Source organism: Brienomyrus brachyistius, chromosome 5 (genome assembly GCF_023856365.1).
Source record: "Brienomyrus brachyistius isolate T26 chromosome 5, BBRACH_0.4, whole genome shotgun sequence".
Taxonomy (NCBI): Eukaryota; Metazoa; Chordata; class Actinopteri; order Osteoglossiformes; family Mormyridae; genus Brienomyrus; species Brienomyrus brachyistius.
The window spans coordinates 16,516,137-16,541,584 of record NC_064537.1 but is presented as its reverse complement, the minus strand read 5'-3'; the positions used below and the strand labels follow the sequence as shown (position 1 = coordinate 16,541,584).

General features: G+C 49.0%; 1 protein-coding gene across 5 annotated transcripts in view; it reads left to right on the top strand.

Moving 5' to 3' along the window:
• tanc2b (tetratricopeptide repeat, ankyrin repeat and coiled-coil containing 2b) overlaps window positions 1-25,448 on the top strand; it is a 165,196-nt gene that overhangs the window by 73,810 nt on the left and 65,938 nt on the right. For 4 of the 5 annotated variants that reach the window (XM_049015377.1, XM_049015376.1, XM_049015375.1 and 1 more), the window contains exon 4: window positions 22,860-23,042. In XM_049015377.1, coding sequence (XP_048871334.1) covers window positions 22,860-23,042 — 183 coding nt within the window. Of the gene's footprint in view, window positions 1-3,315; window positions 3,432-22,859; window positions 23,043-25,448 lie in introns of those variants that run through there. The other variant, XM_049015379.1, reaches the window with a different exon arrangement.

Genomic DNA, 25,448 nt, shown 5'->3' with positions numbered 1-25,448 from the left:
CCAACCTGTCTGAGCCCCTGGGCCGGCAGCCCCTTCTTGTTCAAAGAGCCGGAAATCACAAATTTACTTTCGAATTTACTAAGTTGTCTGCAGCTCACCCGGTAAACTGAGGGTTTATTGGATGCCTATTCTGCTATGATGCATGCTTATGATCACTTATCCAGAAAGTTCCTACCAAAAGGCCTGCTCCGTTCTCCTTGGTGCTCAGACTCTCTCTGATCCCTTACGCGTAGCCCCATCCATCTGGCTCAGTGTCACTGCCTATGGCATGGACAGCAGGGGTATGGGCTGTGAGGCGGGGGGTGGGGCCCGGGGGGCGGGGGCGGGGCCGGGGGCGGGCCCAGGGGGTGGGGCCCGGGAAGATAGCTATGGAATGGCTGGTCAGAGCTGAGCCAGAAGCCAGACAGACAGAATCCATTAATCTGCGGGAATGGAAGCCACTTCCCGTTCGCTATGCCGAGTCACTCTGGCTGCAGAGAGCATCTCTGGAGCCAGTCCAGGGAGGTGGAGTGCTCTGGGCCAGAGGAAGCCCCTAAGCTGCCTTCCTGCCCCACAGCTGAGCACGCCGAGGGCCTTCTCCATTGACGCCCAGTCTCCAGTGCACCTGCAACGATGGGACTGCGTGCACTCAGCCCTGCTGGTGCCGTCACAACTCTCGATTAATGTTATGATTATATAAGACCTGGAGATTTCTTCCCTGGCTGCTTATTGCACTGATCATTTTACCAACATGTGCTATAAGCTGGGATCTCCAAGGATGGCCTGCGACGATGTTTCTGAGCACGACAGCAGTTAAAATAAAGGAGATCTTTGAGAACCTCCTGGCTGCTTGGAGTTCGCAGTACAAATGCACGGATTGCACTACATCTCTGGTTGTACGAGTGGATGCCATGACGATATTGTTGTGGCTACGGAGACGCTCACTGTGATGGTAATGTGCACTTTATAACGTCAATTACAGGATGCTTGGGTCGCCCACGGCACCGCCTGCATAACGGGAACTTAAAAGCCATTACTCGGTCTGATTGAAAGCATGCTGGGTCGAGAAGAAACACTCTCTCCCCAGGTTCTTTAATGGTGGTGAGCTCATGCTTTATCCTGATATGCCTGAAGTGTCTTTCAGTAGATCTCAAACCCTGTAAAGACTTGGGTCAAGGAATCATTTGGGCAGCGAACCGGTGGTAGTTTCTGTCTGAAAAGATTTGAATTCGCTTTTCAAAGAGGCGTATTTAACCCTTATTGGCCATAACCCAACGTCTTTGTTTCTCGCCGAGCCCTTGTTGGACGTGCCCTGTCGCAGATTCCTGTGAAAAGCTCCGTCTGGTCGTTTTTAAGACCCTTGTTGGCTCTGAAAGGTGCTGAGTGGAAATCGAAGTGCAGCACATCACCAGGGATCTGATGTTGTTATCAGCCATTCTTGGCTCCCATTAAATGATACGTAACTTGATGGCTACAGCTTCTGTCCAGATTTAGATTTAGTCTGAAACCAAGGAGAGATAAACAGAAAGATGGGGAGAGAGAGAGAGAGAGAGAGAGAGAGAGAGAAAGAGAGAGATTGTTTATCTGTGTCATCACTCCACTGGCTGTGAAGTGCGGTCAGGATGACTGGCAGTGTGAAATCAAGCAGGGGTGGACAGAAGGGCTGCAACATCCTCTGGTCCTGAGCTGCCTGACCTTCAGCGACAAGGACAGGGGTTGAAAAGCCTGGTTTTATTGGGAGAACTGGGAGGACAGAGGCATTAATCTCAAGAAGTGCAGGTTTTTTCAAAGCTGCAATAACTTGTGAGCAGATTACCAAGTGCTTTGTCCTTGTGGTAGTCGTCACTAACTTGAAAAATCTTTGTGAACCTCGTCACCGTGCTTGGGTTTGTTCATGGATACTGCTCTCATGCATTAAATCTTCACCAAGACCCGGTCCCAGAACCAGATGGCAAACGGGGGGGGGGGGGGGGGGTCAGGATGGAGGCCAGGCCACTTATAAGGAGCATAAGTATGTGTAGATGTTGTAGGTTGAGAGTGGTGAATCCAACAACGTTTACCCCTCTTTCCTCACCACAGCAGATCTGTGTTTTTTCACTCTCTTCCTCTTTCGTTTGTCTCTCTCTCTCTGTCTGTAGCTTCGGGGCCCTTCTGTTAATCACCGTATAGATGCACTCTGAATCTTCTCTCAGCTGCAGGAAGGCCATGCGCCTACATGCACCGCTCCTGCATGCGCCGCTCCCGCATTCGCCGCTCCCGCATTCGCCGCTCCCGTTCCTTGAGCCCGGCACACTTTGCGTCACGTCGGACGTTATTTTTGGGAAGTGGGAACTGTCCTGCTGACACCCTGGAGATCTCGTGTGAGCGCGCTCATCCTCCTTTGAGTGGGAGCTCCAGAAAGCTCCTGTGTGAGTTGCCACGTGAAGATGAGTGTCCTCTGTTTTTGAGGAGGACTTGGTGTGTTCGCCGCATCTCTTAATTAACACTGGGACAGAGAGCGGGACCCATCCTCCCATATGCACTAACCTCCTGTGTTATAAGCACTGGCGGGTAGACAAAGGCCTTGCAGTCACCCGGCAGAGGGCTGATTTTCTGACTCAGTTTCTTGTTTTCCTCTGAGTCAGGAGGAACGCAGACAGGGCTGACCCTCTGTTGCTTCTCTGGAGAAGTGAGATCCCCCTTTGGTATGCTAAGGAACATCGCTGCCCTGAGAAGGACAAGGAGCCCATATGCTTTGTTCTGTTTGTGGAGGTTTTTATAACCTTGGTGCATGAAGAGTTGTTCATTTCTTTGTGGGTCAGTAGGAGTTTGTCCTACTTAACATCATTGTTCTCAGAGCTGTATAGCAATTATTAATAGGTGAGGTGTTAGGCAGGGGTGGATGTTTGTTGGGGGGGGGGGGGGGGGGGTGTTGGTTGCCGCTGAGTTGGCTCCGCTGGCCACAGGCTCTGTTTATCTGTGGGGTTCCGGCCATGAAGGAGTTAAGAGAGGGCTGAGAGGGAGAGAGAGATAGAGAGAGAGAGAGAGAGGGAGAGAGAGAGAGGGAGAGTGAGTCGTAGCGCCGCCCGCATGAGCGTGTGCGTCTGAGCGTGTCTGTGTGCGTCTGAGCGTGTCTGTGTGCGTCTGTGCGCGTGTGTGTGTGTGTGTGTGTGTGTGTGTGTGTGTGTGTGTGTGCGCCGACACTTGGTGCTCGCGTCCGCACTCTCCACTGCGCAGAGCTCTCCCTCCGTCCGTGCCGCTCCTTCTCTCTCTCTCTCTCTGCCTCCTTTCATCCCTTTCTCCGCTTCCTTTTTGTTTGTTCTTCCCCTCCTCCCCCCTTTGCCTGACCCCCCCACCCCATCCCATCGTCATCTCCTTTTTTCTGTCCTGCCCCCCCCATCCAACTTGTGAACTTTCCTACCATGGTCCGAGATCTTTTCAGCCGGGGAGTCAGAGACGTTCAGGAGACTGAGGTGAGCTGGGTTGGGGGGTGGGGGGGTAATAGGGAAGTAAAGCAGATTAGCTCTGTGTCCGATCACCACGCTTTGAGAAGGCGAGACGACTTGTTGTGATGAAAGCTGTGCCCTGTGTGTGTGTGTGTGTGTGTGTGTGTGTGTATGTGTGTGTGTGTGTGTGTGTGTGTGTGTGTGTGTGTGTGTGTGTGTGTGTGTGTGTGTGCGTGCCCATGCATGACCATGTGCCCGTCTGTGCCTCCTTGTGCCCGTAGCATTGCTGTAACCCGCCCCCCCCACCACTGGCCACCTGCTTCCTCATCCCCGGTTTCCAAATGGTTGCGGTCAGGCTGGAGTCTCGCTCTCTGTGTGCGTCTCTCTGTCTTCTCTCTCGCCACGCGGTGTCACCTAGCTCTCCCTGCGCTGCCCCTCCCTCCTAACACCCATCTGTCAGTAACCCCCCTGCCCCGCGCAGCAAGGCAGGTGAGGCAGGGATCGCGGGGCCCATTAGCAAGACACCCCACCTCTATCCTCCCTGTTTCATTAGCCCCCCCCCCCACCACCATGCCTTGTGTTTATCGTCAGCATCCACTCGCTTGCACTCGCCCACCCACGCCGCTCTAGTCACAGAACAAAAGGGAAGGGACTGTGTGTGTGTGTGTGTGTGTGTGTGTGTGTGTGTGTGTGTGTGTGTTTGTCACTGTGTGTCTGCCCACCCGCCCAGGTCTACAGAATCCACATGTGCTCCCCCAGCCCCCCCAGCAGTATCCCCTCGCAGCCCCGTGGCCTCAGACAGAGGGATGCAGGAAACCCCAGAAGGTTCCATGCTGTCGGATCTCGTTCCGCTCACCAGGGATGTCCTCCTCTTCTCCTCTTTTTAATAACAAAGCTCTTTTTGTAAAGCGCCTTCCTTCCTTCTGAGGAGCTGCTCTGTCTCCCTGCTCCGTCTGTCGTTGCTGCTTGCTGTGTGTGGCTGCCTGGATGTGCTAGTCTGCCATCAGCCGTGGCTGTGGTCCTTAATCCATTTTCAGTCGTATTTCTTTATGACTCGGCTTGCTGGTCTCATGAATCCTGCCGGTAAGAGGGCCACAGTGAACAAAACTGGATTAATTGATTTTAGTGTGATATTACACGATGACCTCTGGATCTTCTCGACGACATCTTGGCTGCCATTATTTAATCATGCCTCCAGAGTCGACGTGGAGGTGTTACGGCTGCGTCGCTTCTGGTCCTGCTGGGTGGGGGGGGGGAGCGGGGGCTCTGTCTGACGGGCTATCCTCGGGCCTGTCTCTGTGCCGACCTCCTATCTTGAACGTCGTGTCCCTGTGTATGATTTTTCTGTACCTTGGAGGTTGTCTGGAGGCAAACAGATGGAATTCAGATCTGCTTCTTTCCAACTGGTACCCTTTAAGTGAGAAGCGGTGTAGGCGACCATGACTCAGGTGGTCAGATCGCAGAGCGATGCCTCACCGGACCCCCTGCTGGAGATCCGCGGCAGTAACAACATCCCTGAGACCATTAAGTGAAGATGACTCCTAGTCACTGTGCTATCGATCGGCCTTAAACGGTGGGGCTGTTCCGGTGCAGGGCTGGTTATGTCTTATTTTATCTTTTATAACTGTATAAATTATTTTGGTTATGAATATTTCTGGAGCCCCGATTCCTTGAAATCCGTCTTAATCAACCGGCTTCCCATCACACGTGACCGCCGCGAGTGCCCTAGCTGTCATATTCATTTTAGTCTGTCTCCGTTCCGTTCCGTGATGCGTGTTCCTCAGACATGACGGAGAGTACGTGCTGTCGTTGAATGCGGGCGTCGCTATGGAGAACGTTTTTCGGCAGCTTCTGCCTTTGAGGTTTGTAATCCGAGCTTTGAATATGCTCTGTCTGTCTCTTTTAGTCAGGGTCCGTGGCAACCTGAATCTCTGTACGGTATTATAGGAGTGACAGGCAGAGAAACGTCAGACCGCCTAAAGTGACTGCGGAGTGACATCACACACTGGTGCTACCCTTATATACGACCTATAGCGTCACACCTACCTTGTTTCTGACTGTAACGGGTCTGCTTGCTCTGTCTGGAGCCCATCCCCTTACTTATGCTACAGAAATGGGTCACTGGACAGAAGGCTCACATCCTGCCCATGCTTTGGGGGGCGGGGGGGTGATCTGCCCCTCGTTGATGAGGATCAGGGTTGCTTTCCCATGACTTGCTGTTTGAAAAGGAGGCTGCAATTTTACTGTGATGTTATGCCAGTCCCAGGTAATGAGAAGGAAAAGGATCCTCTGCATCCATCCATCCATCCATCCATCCATCCATCCATCCATCCATCCATCCACATCCATCCATCTGTATTTGCTTGTCCTATGCAGATGCTACAGGTGCAAGGCAGGGAATGACCCAGGACATGGTAGCAACTCATTGCAGGGATCCTCTACAGCAGAGGTCACCAACAGGCAGACCGCAATCCAGGTCCGGACCCAGAAGCTATCCCATACGGACCCGGGCCAATAGCCAAAACAGAAAGTTATTATTTAAAACTGACGGCGCTTTTGTTTTAACTGGCTTAGTGTTTGTCATCTTTTCGGTAGTGGTTTAGTAGTAGAACCACCGTTTGCCGCGCCATTGAAAGTCAAACGCCTTTAACCACAAAGCATGACGTAGTTCGTAGTTTGTCTGCGCTGATGTGCCATTAGCGTTAATAACAGCAGCGAAGCTAACAGCCGTGACCAAAACTGTCCTGAAATCATACAGCAGAAAAGCTTTCAAACACGGTTATATATGTATTATATAACATGTTGGATAAATAGATGTAGTTTATTGGTGATTTTATGTTCGTTGAAGTTTCCGCTTTTTAACAGCTGCATAAAGTGATGTTTTTGGTTATATAAATCAACTCAGGTGAAACAAAAAATGTACGTTTTCAGGGTTGCCAAATCTGAAGCATCTGGCATGACGCTTTCAGACTAATGCAGAAAATCCTACTGCAAATCTGTATTATTCCATTATTAACCTAAAATTAGATACGTCAAAAGTGTATTTACGGGGTTAAAAACAAAAGCAGACTATTTACAAGGTAAGAACTGTTACATTGTGTGCCGACATTTCTAACTGAAAATCTCACTCCAGCCAGCTGGCCGAAGTTCTATGTCCATCCATCCATCCATCCATCCATTTTCCAAACCGCTTATCCTACTGGGTCGCGGGGGGTCCGGAGCCTATCCCGGAAGCAATGGGCACGAGGCAGGGAACAACCCAGGATGGGGGGCCAGTCCATCGCAGGGCACACTCACACACCACTCACTCACACATACACACCTACGGGCAATTTAGCAACTCCAATTAGCCTCAGCATGTTTTTGGACTGTGGGGGGAAACCGGAGTACCCGGAGGAAACCCCACGACGACATGGGGAGAACATGCAAACTCCACACACATGTGACCCAGGCGGAGACTCGAACCCGGGTCCCAGAGGTGTGAGGCGACAGTGATATATATCACACTAAAGAGTTAGACTTTATGATCTTCCAGATCTTTGCTTCAAGAAATTTTCTCTAACAGGACCTCTTTACATTTCAGTTGAATACTCCTGCTCTAACAGTTTTCATTTAACTGATTAAACGAGTTACGGGGGAGGAGCACTGTCGCTTTACACTTCCAGTTTGATCACTGGAAAGTTGCGTCCACCTTTCGTGTGTGTGTGTGTTTTCTCCCTGGGTTTCGTGGCTTTCCTCCGACTGCCTTCGCTACCTCTCACAGGCCAAAGACACGCTGCGGTGGTTAGTGGTGTCTCTGAATTGCTCATCAAGTGTGAATATGTGCGTACGTGTGTGTGTGTGTGTTTGTGTGTATGCATGTGGATGTGCGTGCACGTGCCCTGTGAAGGGCTGGCGTCCTGCCCAGGGTGCACACCAGCTCTGTTCCCCATTATTCCTGGAATAGCCTCCAGCCGCCCCCCCCCCCCCCCCCCCCGTGACCCTGACCCAGGATAATCTGTTGGAAGATGGATGGGACAGTAAAAGATAGGTCAGGGCTAAGCTGCTGGTGTTCACCAGCAGCTGAGGGTGGCGCCCTCCGGTGGCTGAACAGCACAGAAATTTCCGCGTATGGCTGCCAGTCACGCGGTATCTGAATACAGAGCAGACGACTTGTTTTTGACACCCCAGACAGGTGGGAGGGCTCGGTATCCGTGTAGTCCTGTGAAATGGCCGTGCATCAGGAGCAGTCGGTAACATTGTAAATGATTTTATTGACCATTAGCGTCTGTGTTACCGTGCCCCTATTGTTTATCCTGATTTATGTATGTTATGTGTCTGGCTCCTGTGGTCCAATTCCGTGATTTAAAAATAAACAGCAGTTCATCTAATAAGCATTATCTACCCTTCTAGGGGGACGTGGAGATTAAGTAAGGCGAGAGTTTCTTGGGTCGACCCGAGTCCATCTGGCTCTCTTCCACCATCATTCAGGCCGCAGACCTGAATAATTAATCAGGAGGCGTCGGATCGGGGGCCCGCTGGCTCTGGTGTCGGCCCGAGCTCCCGATCCAGGAGCCTGGCCTGGTTCGGTGTCCTTTCAAAGACATCCTTTATTTAGCCAGGTAAGGTCGGCGAGGATCTGGAGCCCTTCACCGCGTGCCGCCACTTACAGCGGGTGTGTGCGTCAGTGGCAGGTGGCCCGGCCCGTGGAGAGAGAGTTCCGTGAAGAACATGCGGGTTCCACGGGGAGGGATGTGCCGAACCCGTGTCTTCAGAGGTGGTGGGTGGAGGATGACGCGTGGGGCCGGAAGGTGGAGCAGAGGGACTTCTTGAAGCTCACATCATCGCAATAGCTGGATGGTGCCTCCCAAGAGGTGGAGGTGACCCTGAGCCGGATCCCTGCAGTTTGGGATGGAGTCGGCCTCCAGGGCAGCTTCTCCCGTGTAGCATTTCCCCCCATCCCTGCTGCTTGCTGACGTTAGCGTTGCTGGCTGCTAACTTTCGCGGGCTGAGGAGAGGCGAGTTCAGTCTGGCTTAGTCATTTGGACCTTCAGTCAAACGGAACTGCTGAAGCAAGGGACCGGTCCTGTCTGGGCCACCGGATGCGGCCCCAGTCCTCAGAGGATCGCTGGTCCATGAGGGACATGAAACATAAGGCAGCGTGGCTTGATACATTTCACAGTGCAGCCTGTCAGCGAGTGCATATGTGTGTGTTTATATATGCATGCGTGTGTGTGTTTATGCCGTGTTTGTATGCATTTGTGTGTGTGTGTGGTCCAGGTATACCTTACCTTGTGGGGACCAAATGTCCCCACAACTTGATGAAAACCTGTTTTTTATATGGCAAAATTTTACTTTATAAAAATTTGTGAGTGCAATGAAAGAACTAAAAGTGCGAAAACTCTTGTATTCTGTTTGGTTACTTATGATTATGGTTTTGGGTAGGGCTGGGTAGGGGTTAAGGTTGTCATAGTTAGCATTAGCATTTTTCCCATAGAAATGAATGAGCGGTCCCCACAAAGATATGATTGCATGATTGCGTGTGTGTGTGTATGTGTGTGTGACAGCATTTTAGAGAGCTTCCAAGTGGGGAGCACGGCCCCTCTGCCCACATGGGGTGCGGGGAGCACAGTGCTTCTCAGCTGTCCTAATGTGGGTGGGTGGGGGAGTCTGTGCTCTGTTCTCTCTTCCTCTCCCACCAACACCTCCATCCCACTGGCGCTCATGCCCACGCCATCTCCATGCCCCCCGCTCTTCGACATCACTGGCGCTTCGATTTTTGGCAGTCGATTTTCTAAATACAGAGGGGTTGTTTATCCCGGCGGGGGCAGGGGGTACTGGGGTATTGCCAGTTTCGGTTGGCGACTGGGGACACGCCTCATAGGGGTTTGTGAATTGGCGCTGGTCCACGAGTCCGAATCCAGCCAGGCGGTGAGTGACACGGGTCTCTCGGCTTGTGTTGTTTTATAATACGCCACATGGCTGTTGTCTTAAATTTAATGTGCAAAAATGCAATTCCCTTTGCAACAGCTAGTTAAAAACCATGTACCTGCGGTGACTAAGCATGAAAGTGTTCAGATGCGATGCAAATCACGACATTAAAGCCTCAATAGACTGTTTGTTCAGTGGTAATTTATTTCCTTCCCTCCTTCATGGGCGACTCACGGCCCAGTTCCTTTCCCATCACTGCCAGACTCAGGCCCGTCAAGTCATATGATCGGAACAACCTGACACCATTGAGAGAGATGCTGGTGGGCGCTGTCCATGCCGTTCACCTCTGGACAGTCTGTGAGGGGCGCCGTTTGTCTCCCCACCTGTGACAATGGCGGCCCAAAGGCATCCCAGGTTTTCCTGCCATGTTTGGGACGCGGCTGGCATGGGGTTCTGAGCTGCTGTGATGAGCCGGCGTCACCCTCGCAGTATTTGGCGTGTGCCGAGATTCGGGGGCGCTCCGGGCACCAGTCTCACCTCTTGACCCTGCCCCTTCTCGGTGTTGAAAGATCCTGTCTTCCAAGTTTTTCAACCCAAGGACCCAAGACCACTCTTCTCCCCCTCGGAATCAACCAGAAAATCATCCAACTCACAACTCGAGGGCAATCTTGCCGATCGGGGCTCTAATTTAGCAGGCTGCCCGCAATGAGGGGCTGGTGGCTGCCAGGCTCTCACTGCTGATTGCATATCTGGCTGTCTGCGGTCACTGTGGACTTCCCAGTCTTTTATGCATGAGACGCCCCCAAGTGCTTAAGGACAGCTGGAGAGGGCGGCTTCTGGGGCCCCTGCTTCTTCTGAGATGCTCGGCTCATTTAAGCTGCTGACACTCTCACCTCAAAAGCTGTCATCTCTGCTCGTTTGTGCATCTGGGTGTTTCATGACTCACTCTGGCCTCTTACGGGATCCATGCAATGTACATCTTTAGCTGCTGCTCCACCTGCTGGCCACTGCAACGAATACGAGCCAGTGGAACAGCCCAGAACAGGCAGTCTATGCAACCTCTGCGCCAGCCGTAATCTCAGAGGTTGGGTGAGATATTGAGTGTTCCGCTGAGCCCTCAGTATCGTTCGTGGTGTGTAAGCGAGGTTTGCTGACAGCCGCACTTCCCGATGACTAAGTGCTTCGACTTTCGGAGTCACTGACTGGAGGGACATGGAAACCTTGCTTGCGTGTGGCCTCCTGTTTCCAGAACGTTCCACTTGCATTTTGGAAGGTGTCTCTGTGTTTCGGCTTCATTGGAAAGACTCTGTAAATACATCACTGAGAGTTTCATGTTTTATTCAGAAGTGAGGTTTTATTTTAAAATCAGATTAGTTTTTTTTTTTGTTCTGTTCTGTGCTGTCCTCTCGTCTTAATCATCGCTCTTATTTGTTCTTTGTGTGTTCGTGTCACTGTGTTCATTCGATGTAATGTTTTCTTAATTAAAATTCAGAACTCCAAGTTACTAATGGAGCAGAATATTAAAAAGGAGGGAAGTGTTGAATTGTTGGAGTGTTTATTACTCTTTTTCTATTACGCCACATGGGTCCTTTTACGTTGTTACGTCCCCTGGAAGATAGTGAAACGTGCAGACGCACGCAGACTCTCACACAGGCGCTTGCAGACGCACGCAGACTCTCACACAGGCGCTTGCAGACGCACGCAGACTGTCACACAGACGCTTGCAGATGCACGCGGATTCACACAGACGCTTGCAGACGCACGCAGACTCTCACAGAGACGCTTGCAGATGCACGCGGATTCACACAGACGCTTGCAGACGCACGCAGACTGTCACACAGGCGCTTGCAGACGCACGCAGACTCTCACACAGACGCTTGCAGACGCACGCAGACTCTCACACCGGTGCTTGCAGACGCACGCAGGTGCTTGCGGACACACACAGGCGTTAGAGTTGACACACGCGGACTCTCACGCAGACGCACAGGGAGCTGCTCGCCCAGCCAGTCAGACTCCTGCCCACACTGCTGCTGTTTTTTCACCATGGTGACGCAGCACTGACGATATCATCGACCCCCCCCCCCCCAGAACTTTCCGGAGCATTCATCCTCATGCGCTGCTGCTGCTGACCCCTGCGGTTCGCCTCCTCCGTCTTTCTTTTTTCCGTAACTGGGCTTTGCAGTGTGTGTCTGTGTGCCCCCCCAAACCCGTACACCATGCCACCCCCATGTGGGATTTCTCGCCTATTCCTGGTGTCCCCTGTGGTCCGTCTGACTTCCTAAAGGTAACTTTGCACACAGCAGCGTCCTCTCCATGCCCCCGTCATGCTTGCTGCCCCCCGATTACTCAGTGCGACCTGATTGGCGGCTCCCCAGCTCCCGTGAATTTGACGGTGCAGCTCATGCGAGTTTGGCCCATCACCCATCACCTGCCATGCCGCCTGCACCACACCCCCACACGCCCCCAGACCCCGTCAGCTGTTCTGTGGAGCTGTGACCCCCCGCCCCAACACCACTGCCTCTCACTCTATGCACCATCACGAGCACATGGGGGAGCAGTACATGTGGCACCACCTCACCATTTGCCCACCATCTGCTACCTTCAATTGGCCCCCCGCTCCAATCACCCACCATCACTCCATCTCCCCCATATTTCTCTCTCTCCCACCTCTTTCTCCCTGTTTCTCTCATCTCTTCTCCCCCAACCCCATCATCCAAACCACTGATGTGGGTGGAGAGACCCCGCAGATACTTAGGTCTCCCTCTAGGTGCCAGATTAATAATAATTCCCCCCCAAACAGAAATGCGCCGTAAAGGTGGATGCTGACCCCCGGCTCTGTTTCCAGCTGCTCTCCAGCCAGGCCTGATTACCGTTTCAGCGTGGCCGGGTGGATGTGCAGGGCACTCTCCGCTGCTGTTCCCCGCCATCGCCCTTCCCGCCGTCCTCGGTTACATGCCCCTGCGTTTGCGCCCTTTGAGTGACTCTCACGCCGCCCACGCCGAACGGCCGGCGCTGTCTGCTGCGCCGCTCTGTCACCCAGCCTGCTGCTTTTGGAAAGTGCAAACACAAGCGTGTGCCCAAAGTTTTCAGCTGTTTGTTGCCTTTATGTAATTTCTGAAAGTGTTTTTTTTTTTTTTTTATTGCTGAGTGTCAGCAGGGTTTTTAATTAACCCCTCAGATTCTGAATTCCTACATCGGCCATGGCATTGAGGCAGAGAGCATGATACCTGGTCGTCTGTTTCTGACCTGTCACAGTGGCTGCCGGGACCAAAAGGGGCGTGGCTTCCCAAGCAACCAATTGTCTTCTGCTCCCACTGTTGCCACTGTGTGATGCATCAGTGCCACATCCTTTGGGGTTGGGTGGGCCCCACAATTGGGTAAATCACCCACCCACCATGAGCAGAATGTATAGCCCCAGCGATGGAGGCAATATGGGTCAGTGGTCTGATCTTGGTCTGGGGGGGGGGGTGGTGATGGATGGGTATCAGTGACCGGGACTAGAGACTCCCAAGCGGGGCACTAATTCTTTGAGTCTGTGAGTGCTAGCAGACTGACCTTCCATCTGAAAGGAGCAGACCATTACAAGGTCTCAATCAAATCTTTCAGCATTACCTGAGTGAGCAGCCTTTGGGTTGAGGCACTTTATTACCAAGCAACGGCTCTAAGTGCCACCACTGTTAGCACAACACTGATATGTGGACCATCGCAGTTAGCATGACGCTAACATGCATGCCATCACTGTTAGCATGATGATAATGTGCAGGCTGTCACTTTTAGTACAGCTGTAACGTGCAGGCCGTCACTGTTAGCTCAGTGCTAATGCGTAGACCATTACTGCACCATGGCCCGATTTACAGGAATGGTGAATCATTCAAACTGGCGCTTCCTGTCATGTGTGCCAGGCGGTGCTGTGGTGACAGCGGACCAGTGTGCTCCCACAGTGTAATTAAAACGCAGCCCCCTCTTCCGGCCAACAAGGCTTTGAATACCTCAAAGGGGCTTCTTGTCTGTGGGTTTATAGCACATAAAACTTGAGTGTTCTCCGCAGGTGTGAGGTGCACTGTTCCCTTTTGCTGTTTTAGTTGGATTCTTCCTGTGGCTGACAGAGCACTGGCTCCTCAGTTGTGCCTTTACTGGCGGGGGGGGGGGGGGGTGTCCCACTACCACTAACTTTATTTATGTGATTCAGAGTGACTGCAGGGGATTCCCACTCATGGAATCGTTTTCATGTTTTCTTTTCTTTAAAAAAAAAAAAACAGGTATACCTTTGGGAATTCACACTTATTTGCTTCTCATGGTGCATCTACATGGTGTGTTGTGTCTCAAAACCGCTACCCACCCCTTCACCACCAGTGACTTTCAAAATTTAAAGTCACCCCCTGGTCATTGGCGGATGGAGAGACAGGCGCTAGTTTGCCCATAGATCTCAGTCAATCCTCTGCAAAATGTTTTAACTCGGTGTCCAACTGGGATATTACTGGTGATACCTGCTTGGTTAGGCGAAACTTGTGTGTTTGTTTGGGCACCTTTGTGTTTCCTTGGCTTAGAGGGGGGTGGGGGCGGCTGTGGCCTTGGCGTGCAATGCTGGGGAATGTCCTCTAGGGTGCATGGTAGGACAACTGAACCCCAGTCACAATGGTGGGAAGTAGGGATGGAAATTGGGAACCAGTGCCACTTGAGGAACGGTTCCAAATTTTCCAAAGCATTGGAATCGTACGCCTCTGAATTTATCCATTATCGATGCCGGCAGGTGCACATCAATTGCAAATTGGAAAAGGTGCATTATAATTTAATACACAGTGATGGAGCACATGCTGGTCACAGTTGTGTAGCTGCTGGTCTTACTGACCTGTAGGCAGTATTCTGTTTGGGATTTCAGATAATAAAGCAGTTGTATTGATTCTGAAAACCTGTGTAGGTGTACTTGTTTCGTCATAGAAGATTGGGTCGAAAATCAATAAGGTAATCGATAAAGAACCAGATCGATAAGCAGAATCGATAATGGCGTTGGTATCAATAAATTCTTACCAGTTCCCATCCCTAGTGGAAAGTCAGTGCCTCAAGTTTCCTGGGGCAGGTGGAGGAGGGGTAGATGGCATGGGGGCAGAGCTTTGTGCGGGGTGGGAGGGCCATAATTTAGCGGACACTTAATGTGTTATTCCTGCAGGGGGCACTACGCTTTCCCAGTGTCAGTGCTGTATCTTCTGGAATGTCAGTGGTTCACATGTAAGGAGCATGTCTGTGTGTGTGGCCCGGATTTCACCTGCGCTGTGTCAGCCTGTGTACGTGCTCTCTGGACTCACCCGTCACTTCTAGGGACTTTATCTGGCAGCCTAACCTTAGCTTTAAAATCGTAGCGGGGGAAAGGAGCAGGAAGCAGGTTCTGGTCCTGCTTGGTTTCAGTAAGCCGGAGATGAGTAAAGCACAAGCCCACAAGTGTGCGCTGAGCCACCTGCCGTGATTTACCCGCTCGCCAGGTAAGATGGTTACCCTGGGATACCAGCCTGTAGACACAGGATGAGTCACCCCCCGCCACCGATAACTCTGCTCTGCGGCTGGTGTGTGAGCCCCCCTGGTGTTCCTGCAACTTTGTTATGTTGCCATGGCGTTCTGATGCTTCTACCACCCCCACCGGTTTCAAGTGGCATTATCACTGGCTTGGATGAGGAGTTACAGAAGCGGGTTTCTTCGCGGGAGGGAACCTTTCTGCCAATGCTTAAGCTGTATCTGTCCCTTTACTCCCTTATAATACCTCTTGTTGGTGTCTTTCGCCTCCCCTTGAGCCCTCCTGCCACATGACAGGCTCTGTGTTATTGACTTTTATCTTTCACTTGCTCCCTGGAATATCACCTCTCCGCTGTCTTGAGATGAAGGAGCGTGGCCATTCGCGTTTAAAAGATAGGAATGTTCACGTGTGTGCGCTTGCTTGGCAGCTGCTGCATCGCAGATGTGCTTGCTGTCAGCTCACAGTCTCTGACGTCGTTAGAAACCTGCCTGGGATGCATTCGAAGACAAATGTTTTTCCTCCGCACTGGTAAAAACCGCTGATTTAGCCTTTTAATATCTGACTGACAGGAAAATGTGACATGTTCCCCAGCGTTTACAGGACCTCCTCTCCATAGTAGCTTTTCAAGAACAGTAGTTATGACTGTGCGTTAATGTGTCTTTGTTATGTGTTAAGGGCGAGTGCCCATGCAAAATACAATGGAGTCAAATCAGTAGATCACAGTCATCGGTTGGTAATCTCTGGTTCAAATACCCAGTCACAAGACTCCACGTTTTTAAACCATAATTAAATCTTTCAGTTATAGGCATTGACGTGGCTTGATTGAATTCAGCATATTTTGTGGCAAAATAACTTCATCTGTATGGGGCAGCCGCAGCACTTCTGGCCTTATATGGAAGAGGAGCTCTCAACCCTGCGGGGGGGTCAGAAGAAATCAGCACTTTGAAAATTGATGCATTGAGTACCCGTCATTGCGGCAGCTAGCGTGTGTATTTGTGTGTGTGGTGTGGGTGTGTGTGCGAGATTCTTTTGGTCTCCGTGCCTACTTGTTAGACATCCCCGCGAGTGAAAGTTTTGCTCACCAGGTCGGCATGACCAATGCAATTACACCCCCCCCCCTTCTATGGGTCTCTGCGGCACAGGCTGTGCTGCTGAACTGGGGAGTGTGTGGCAGTGATTTGCGGGCCTTCTGGAGAATGTGGGTTTAACGGCGATCTAAAGACGATGTGATGGCAGCGATTATGGCTGGAAGAGCTGATGCCGCATCCATAGGTTTATCTGGGGCTAGATGCAGGTGGGCGTGTGGCAGCCGGCTAATGAAGCGTTCAGCACTGCACTCACATGGTTCCTGCTGCAGCACTGTCATGGGAAACTGAGCGTCATCGTCTTCCCTGGGGCATTGAGGTCTGATCGGGGGCACCCTCCCCCCCCCCCCCACAGGGTAGTACAAGCGTCTGGTGCTCCTGGTCTGATTCAGCTGATTCTATGTGGAGTGGGTGGGGTGGCAGGGTGGGACTGCCTCATAATCAACCTCTGAGGGCACTGATCATCCCTCAGTCCAACTACACCCGGTGAGTGGGGGGCTTTGTGTTCCTGAGCCGCAGAAGAGCGGAGAGGGGCGGGGAAGATTCTGGGGAGGGAAGCTGAGTTCATCCTGAACAGCTGCTTCATCTCAGTCTGACTTGCCAGTGTGGCCAATCTGGATAAATCCGACCAGCAGCCGCAGACCCTCAGGACGAGGGCCCTTCTCCGTCAGGCCGGGAGCGGCGACGCTTTCGCTTTACCTTGCATTTCAGATCCTAAAGCTTCTCTTCTTTAAGTCCATGAGTTATTATGCATAGGAGATGTTACCATTGGACTTTGACATGTATCTCGTGGAAGTTCTTTTGAGAGCCTGATTATGCTGAAAGTGGTGGAGACGGAGTGACGTTCCCCGCAGTCTGTTATCTGGGGCAGGCTGTGACCGGCTCCTGGTGTCCCGGCTGAGGGTGGGCATCCTCTTTGTGTGCCAGACTCCGTGATGCTCTGTCTCTGCCCTTTTGTGTCCTTCAGGCTCAGCTCTGTCACCTTTCTTAGGGTGTTATCTTTTGGATGGGATCAGCACTGGAAGTGAGCTGGAAGATGGGTCTGTCAGGTTGGAATGAATACTGAAGAAGAGCTAAAGCTTCTTTAGAGTTTGACTGATGCTTTTGAAGCAGTTGGATCAAAAACTTTTGAGGATACAAAAGAAAAACAGAAGCTAGAAAAGAAAAGTGTTATTAGAACATGGTCTGTATGGAGCATAAGCCAAACTAAGAAAACTAAGTGTCAGAAATACGGACATAGACTGTGGAAGTCTTAGGCCCTCCGAGCTCCTTGTCAGACAGTCCACATTTTTGCTCCCTCCCAGCTCCGGGTAGGGAGCAAAAATGTGGACTGTCTGTGGGTCCCCAAAGACCGGATTGAGAGACACTGGTTTATGTTATACCTAAGACTTCCACGGTCTATGTCCGTATTCCTGACGCAGAACAAGTTTCACAGTCAGGATGGACAGTAGCTGCAGACGACCAATTAGCTCCTGCAAATTCAATGATGCTGACATTGCCGGTGCATTTACGTAAGTTCACTGAATAGACCATATTCACAGTGCCAGTTTATGGAAGAACACAACTCAAATACCACAGACATCATGAACTGCTTACGTTCAAGCTCCGTGTGAAGGTGAGAAGATTCCAGCGAATGACCTGGAATTACCCGTCGCCTTCAAGGAAGCATTAAAAACTGATTTGATAATTGATAGAGAACTAGAGGAACCGTGGGTGTGATTCACAGTCATTCAGTAGAAACCTGAAGGGAATCTGTTCAAAATAAAGATTTACTAAAAAAAAATGTACTAGGTGGCAGAAAGCAGAGTGGACATTATAAAGAAGAAAAGGGGAGAGAAAATTAGCAAAGTTAAATGTTTCTTAAAGGTACTGAATTGGCAAACTTCAGACAAAGATCAATACAAGACAAAGATCAATACATGGAAAAGTAATGACTCAGAAAATCTGTGAGATTTCAAGTGGATAAGCTGAAGGATGTCAAAAGGCAAATAATTTACAGAACAAAAATCAAGCGGGGGGGGGGAGTACACAATACAAATACGCAAACTGCAAAGTTATATTGATTGAGGTAAGATACACGGGAAAACCTTCAATAATGGATGAGAAGATCACCACTGAAATTCCTGCTGAAATGGAAGGCCGTGGAGATGGATGGAACATTCCATTATAAATATTACAAGCAACAGAATAAGGATCAATGAAACTGCTGACTGAATTATGCCAGCAAGTTACTAAAGCAGCTCTCTGGTCTTAAGAATGGAAGAGATCGGTTCATATCCCAGTAGCAAAGAAAGGAGACCTCGTTTCAAATGCCAGTAAGGTCAGGTCATTCAAGGTGTAGAAGGGATCCCTACATGGAAGGAATATTGACAGATGTGAAAGCTAGATTGAGGAGACTCAGAGGAACTGGAGACATTGCCAATAGACAATAGATCATTGAAAAGCCAGGGAATACTAGATACCACATGGAGGTCAGTGTGTGCTTTATTGAAGATAACAAAGGCTTCATTTGTGTTGGTTATGTCAAAATATGAAATGATCTCACTAAAATGAGTCTAGCAGAGCACCACCTCGTCTCTATTGTCTCCACAGGACTGCTTCCAGATTGGTGAATGATCTCCATACCAATACAGAACATGTAATGAATGAAGAAGCTGAACTGACAGTAGATAACCGTGGACTTGTGGAAGCGTCATAATGCTCGGAGGTAGTGCACTTATGGCATGAAATGAAGAACGTGTGAGGACAGTTATAAAAATGTAAAAGAAGAGAGTGAAAGGATGATTGCAGCCAGAGGCGAAGTCACCAAAGGTTATGACCACAGGCTTGACAGCTAGCTTTAGTGCTGCTGGTGAAGATGTAAGGGAACACTTTTACCTCCTTGGAACAATCATCATCAACAAAGGATCCAACAGACTCTTGGCAGAGCTGCGATAGAGGAAAAAAATCTTCAGTGGTGCTGACACTTCTTTGTGAAGAAAGATCATAATTGATCAAAATATGGTATTTTCTGTGACTTTATGAACGTGAAAGCTGGACAGAGAGAAGGCTGGAGAAAAAGAATTGATGCCTTTTACTGTGGGCAGCAAGGAAAACAAGTGGATTCTTGATCAAATAAAGCGTGAACTTTTACTTTAGGGACAAATGGCTTGAATGAAGTTGTCTTGTTTTGAGAATACTATGCGAAGACCCAGTACACTGGAACAGACCCAGGGATTTTAAAATACCAAGGTCCATAGCGTTAGCCCTTCCTAGTGGGCTCAGGGCATACTCCCCTGGAAACTGCAGTGTAAATTAGTGGGAAGACTACAGTGTAAATTATGCATTTTTAACTCGTATTTATAGCTCGATTCGATTTAATGACATTGACATCTGATCACTCTCAGCCTGGTTCTTCACGCATCATTCAATAAAATTTCCTAGTAAAAAAATGTTGAAAAAATACTGAAGACATGACCTTGGTGTCCTCAATGATAAATACAGGCATGAACAGGCTATAATTCTCGTTTAAGGTATTAGAGGATTAGAACGACCATCAAAAAGATGGATAGACTCAATCATCACAACATTGAACATCTGAATACCTGTACAGAAGGAGGGTTTTAAGCATGATTGCTATGATGACGCATCCTAATGGTCGTAAATGGGTGGGGGTCTGTCCCATTGACCTTTGACCTGTCATCACATGGGATTGGGAGAATTTTATGCAAACCAGCATTGATTCATATCTAACGCCACATTATTTCAGGGTATTAGAGGCAGGTTGCTCTGGTGCTTCATGTCTGATTGATTTGTCCTCCCAAATACGGCAAAAAATAAATGAGGTCCTTGTCCGCCGATGACGCAGCTAAGGTGCTGAAAATGGCTCATCAATCCTCTGTGTTTCTTTACACCCTGGCCTCATGGCCACACTCGTGACCTCCAGCAAGCTTAAGCTGGTCTATGTAGACCCTGGGGGTTGGGGGTGACTGTGTTCCCCTCGTCTGGCAACACTTTTCTTGATGTTTGTGGCCATCTTTGTGGCTGAGTTTCTATGCGGGAATGGGCACTGATTCTGCAGTAGGTGCGATGGCAATTCTATGCACTTAATAAACCGAGACTGTGAGCTCTTGGAATTTTTCAGCAAATGCTTAGGGACTTGCACAGATACATACACCTTACGTTACGGTCTGCAGTTTCAGGCTATGAGTGGACCTCTGTCTAGCTCATTAATGCTTCCAGTGGGGGGCACTGTAGGTAACATACCCTTTTGTATCCCCGGTGTTCTGTGGAGGCTGGGTCTGTTGCTGTCACAGCATCCGGCCTGGCTTTGTATGCCTGTTTCCAGACGTTTGACCAGTGAACTTCTGCCTTTGTGACGTGTTCATGTTGTAGGGAATTCCGTGCTAGGAGTGGTAGGCTGCTTATTGCATCTCCCACCTTTTGTCTAGTTGATCGGTAGGGCGGACACAAGCTTGTTTAAGCTGCGGGGGTGTGCAGGAGGCCTCACATCACCCTGGGAACAGGACATTTTACTTTGTACATGGGCCCTTACAGTTAGTACAGGTCTAGCTCTTGGGCTGATTTTTTTCCCCAATCTTCCTGTAGGTGTCGCTGTTATGCTGCACAGAACGTAGATATCGCCTCCTCTAGGTCATAGCGTGAGAATTACACTGTGGCTCTTTGTACCCCTTTCTTCAGTGAGTATTAATGCTTCTCCTTTGTTTTCTAGATTCAAGATATCACTGTTGTGAGTGGGATACATGCCAGCTTGCGAGCTTTCGGTCCTGCAGAAATGTTCTACCGCATAAAGCCAGCCTCAGACATCTCTGTGCAGCCTGGCCTCTTTCTGTAACACGGTGCACAGGAACATTCGAATTGCTCTGAAGGTTGCTTCATTAGAAGCATGTTAATGGGAAGATGCGTGCGCTCCTCCATTGCCCGTGTGCCTGAGCTCTTCCTGAGATCTTCATCCCATTCAGTGATGCATAAACCTGCAGGTGCTGCTCTGTGCTCCAGCATATAAGGACTTATGTACCAAGGCACGCCATCCCGTATTGCCAACCCGTCTCATTACGTGTTGTGGTGTCCATATAAATCACTGGAATGCGTTATCTTATTGAAAGTAGCACAGCTGCCTTTATTGGGTCATTTGATGTCCCCATCACAGCAGTGTTAATTTTGGCAGCAAATTTTCAGTTAGTTTTAGTCATAGTCTTTTGACTAAAATGTATTTCAGTTTCTGTCATAATTTAGTCATCTAAACTATTTTAGTTTTAAGTCTAGTTTTAGTTGACTGATGATCATAAGATTATAGTCGACTAAAATTAAAAGTGCAAAGTATAATGTCGAAAGTTTCCCTTTGATTTCAGAAGGTCATTATGTTCATCAAGTTTAAATGAAACCAATATTAAGGAATGGCATTAAGGTCTGACTGTGCAGCACACAAAGGCAGATTTCACTCTTATTTGAAACACAAACATATGTTTATTTACCCGGAAACTGAGTAACATCAGTGGTGCCATTAGTGCAAAAATAAAATCACTTCAAAGAAAAGCTGCCACCAGGCCTGCGCTCTCTGAATATTAAAATAGAAATATTAAAATAAATATTTTTAGGCATAGTTTATTGGTGATTTTATGTTCGTTGAAGTTACCGCTTTTTAATAACTATAAAGTGATGTTATTGTTATATAAATGAATTTAGGTGAAACAAAAAATGTACGTTTTCAGGGTTGCCAAATCTCAAGCATTTGGCCTGACACTTTCAGACTCACGCAGGAAATCTTACGGCAAATCTATATTATTCCATTATAAACCTAAAACTAGCTACATCAAAAGTGTATTTACGGGATTAAATACAAAAGCAGACTATTTATAAGGTAAGAACTGTTTCATTTGTGTGCCGACATCTCAAATTGAAAATCTCACTCCAGTCAGCTTTGCTGAATTTGGCAACCCAGCGTATTTTTTTTAAATGAAAAGTAAAATGCGCCGTTTTCACCTGAAGCGGCTCGTCATTCGTAGAAACAAGTGGAAAACGAATATGAGAAAAATATATGTTTTCTAAATAATAAGACTATTAAGACTCTAACAGCAATTAAAGTGTATGTTTGTATGTATTTATATTAAAACCAGATTTTTAATCCAATACTTAAATCCATGAACACTGAAATATATGAGATAAACACGACTGTATTAGGGTTTTAAGTACTTTATTTAAACATGCACAATTTTCACATTTAATTTTGAAATGCAGCCCTACTTTCATTTAGTAAATGAGAAAACATATCGGCAGTCATACGTATATGTTCAGTTCTATGTCACGTCACAAGAAATATTGTTAAAAGGTTTTTGAATTATACTGAAGAAATTTGATTTGACAGTCAGGTACTGATTACACGAAATGTTAATACAACTAATAGGCTACTTAAATATATATCACACTAAATAGTTAGACATTATGATCTTCCAAACCTTTGCTTCAAGAAATATTTTCTAACTGGACTTCTTTAAATTTTAGTTGAATCGCCCTGCCTTACGTGAACTAAATTTGTTCTGATTGTATCTCGTCCCTGGTAAACATTTTCGTATTGTTTTTATTTGTTGACGAAATTGTCAATACACTTCGTCATACTCGGAGGCCTCGCGAAATAATTTTTATTTGGTTATCGTCTCGTTTCAGAAAATAAAGGCTGTTGACGATAACTATGACGAAATTTTTCCGTTAGCGAAATTAACACTGCATCACAGTGTTATACAGCCCCTTCCACTGCTCCACTGCTCCATTTTACAGTGGTTGATCGTATTGGTAAACAAAAGGCAACTCTTGTGCTCATTAATAGTCTTTACTTGAGTAGCAAATGCCTCGTGTCCCTGTTCACGTGTTGCAGGCCCTGTCACGCTGCAGCGTTCCAAGGGGGGCAGCAATATGAAGGGCGTTTTATGACCTGTTGTGTGTCCTCCCATCCTGCAGGAGGCAGCTCCACAGACAGTGACTGTGCCTTTGAAGGAGACTACGCTGTGCCCCCACTGCCGGTGACAGAAGGCATGCAGCACATCCGCATCATGGAGGGAGTGTCTCGCTCGCTGCCGTCCTCTCCGCTGCTCACACACCAGACCATCAGCGTGCGGCTGCAGCCCATCAAGAAGCTCACAGGTACTGCATGGCAGAAGATTAAGAATCTCGTAGCTCCGCCCTCCGTAGGTGGTTAAAAACCTCATAGGCTGTGCTCCTAATAGGCTCCGCCCTCTGTAACGGATAAAAAAAAACCTCATAGGTTGTGCATATAGGATCCGCCTTCTGTAACAGATAGAAAAACCTCATAGGTTGTTTGCCTGATAGGCTCTGCCCTATGTAGCAGATTAAGAACCTCAAAGGTTTCGTGCATAATAGGCTCCGCCCTCCATGACGGATTAAAAAAACTCATAGGTTGTGTGCACCACCCCCCCAGAGCATATTAAATATGCTTATAGCTGAACTACACAGTATTGGGAATGTAATGTTTCACCTGATATTTCTGGGGCTGGCTGCTTGTCTGACTCTTTGGTGTTCAAGATTAATTCACACGCTTAGATGAAGGCTGCCTGCAGGATTTCATGTCCGTTGGTGTGACAGCAGAGAGCATTAAACTGAATGGGGCAGATATTTCCATGCAGATGTCTGTTAAATGCAGGACAGATCTGAATACTCTACTGTTATTTCTCACCGCTAATAATCAAATAATCATGGGAAGCACAGTATGACAGCAAGAGAAATGACTCTAATAAAAGGTGAACAGCTTAGATGAGATCAGTCACATGTTAGGTCATTCAGAGAGAGTTTTTAAAGGTTGGCGCTGACTTTCCAAACAAAGATGGAAAAGGATACGGTGAGCAATGGGTCACTCAGTACAGAATTTTGCTCATCTGCACATTCTGTGGGAGCTTAATGTGTAATCCCACAGGCCACCACATGGCTGCGCCATTATTCGACTTTTTTAAACCTTTTTCATTGACCTCCCCTATATTTCAGCATCCATGCCTTGGAATGCCTTTATGTAATGCTGTGTCATTATTTAAACTGTTGTAATTGTGCCTTTTAAAAGAGCTGGTGCTGGAAAATGCTTTCTGTTTTCTTGTTTGTGTGGCAAATGTTAGGAGCGCAGCTAGTATTAAGGGCAGAAAATTATTTCAATGGGGAGCTTATCTTATCCAAGCAAGCTGCTTCCTCGTCAACAGTGCTGACAGGCTTCATGTCAAAACTTTATTAATTTATTTGAAGTCGAGGACGTGTCGAGTGTAATTGAGCTGGTTTGTTAATATGGAGAAGTCCTTGTGAATGATGAGTGACATCCTTCAGACTGCAGCATGCGGGGTCGGTCTGTGGAGGTCGGTCTGTGGTCGCGGGCGGCACATGGTCAGTCTGTCGGTGTGGCCGGCGCACGGGTTTGGTCAGTCTGAGGGGATTGGTCTGCGAGTGTGGCTGGCTTGCGGGGTCGAAATTTGGGGGTCAGTCTGTGAGTGTGGGCGACACGAGGATGGTCTGAGGGGGTCAGTCTGTGGGTGTGGCTGATGCATGGGGTCGGTCTATGGGTGTGGGTGGTGCATGGGGTCGGTCTATGGGTGTGGGTGGTGCGGGAGGCTGGTCTGTGGGTGCGGGTGGCAGGCGGACGCTTGTGAAGCGATGACCTTTGAACTGGAGTCAGTTCTGAATATAGCAAGTTGTACATTGTGGTTCTAATCTTCAGAGTGTGCTTATGTTACCTGGGACGGGTGTCTGTCAGGTCTCTGTGTCCTGTTCTCTGTGTCGTCTCGCAGTGAGACTGGCACATCACAGCCGTGTACCAGCCGGCATCTCAGCCCAGCCAGGAGTGCCTGGCACACTTCACCCTGAGTGGCTCTGCACCAGCCCATGGCTGCCGTTTCCTCTTTCTGGAACCATCCAGCTTGGTCGTCAGCCCCCATAGCCCCCTCCATTCCCCACACACAGTCATGTAACAGTGATGAATCGTCACTGTCACCCTATGAGGATCTGTTTGTGATGCATCCCTGTCACAGCGAGGCCCCTTCAGCGGCACCAGCTTGCCGTGCCCCTCCCTTCCTCCTCTGCATCCCCAACCTGACTTTCTTCGTCCATAACTGCCCCCATGACCTCTCTCCTTCTCCCACTCTCTCCCTTCTGCAGCATGAAGCTTTGCAACCTCTTCTATCTCTCTCTATCTCTCTCTCTCTCTCTCTCTCTCTCTCTTTCATCTCTCCACTCCCACCCTTTCTTCCTCTGCCTCTCCCTCTCTTTTCAGGAGGCTCCCAGAGCAGGTTGCCATCTCCCCACCCACCTCTCTCCTTCTCTCAGTTATATAAATGTCGAGAGGAGGAGTGCCCCCCCCCCCCCCCCAGCTCCTCTCCGTCTGACTCCTCACCGTGTTCCTTTTACCTCCCCCCTCCACCTTTCTCACTGTGTCTTTGTGCTGCCGGCCGTGTGGGTGATCACAGATGAACACGATTCTGCGTTTTTTTTATTTTTTGTTTTTTTGCGGTTGGGGGTACGTATGGGAGAATTGTTCAAATATCAAATAATTGTTCA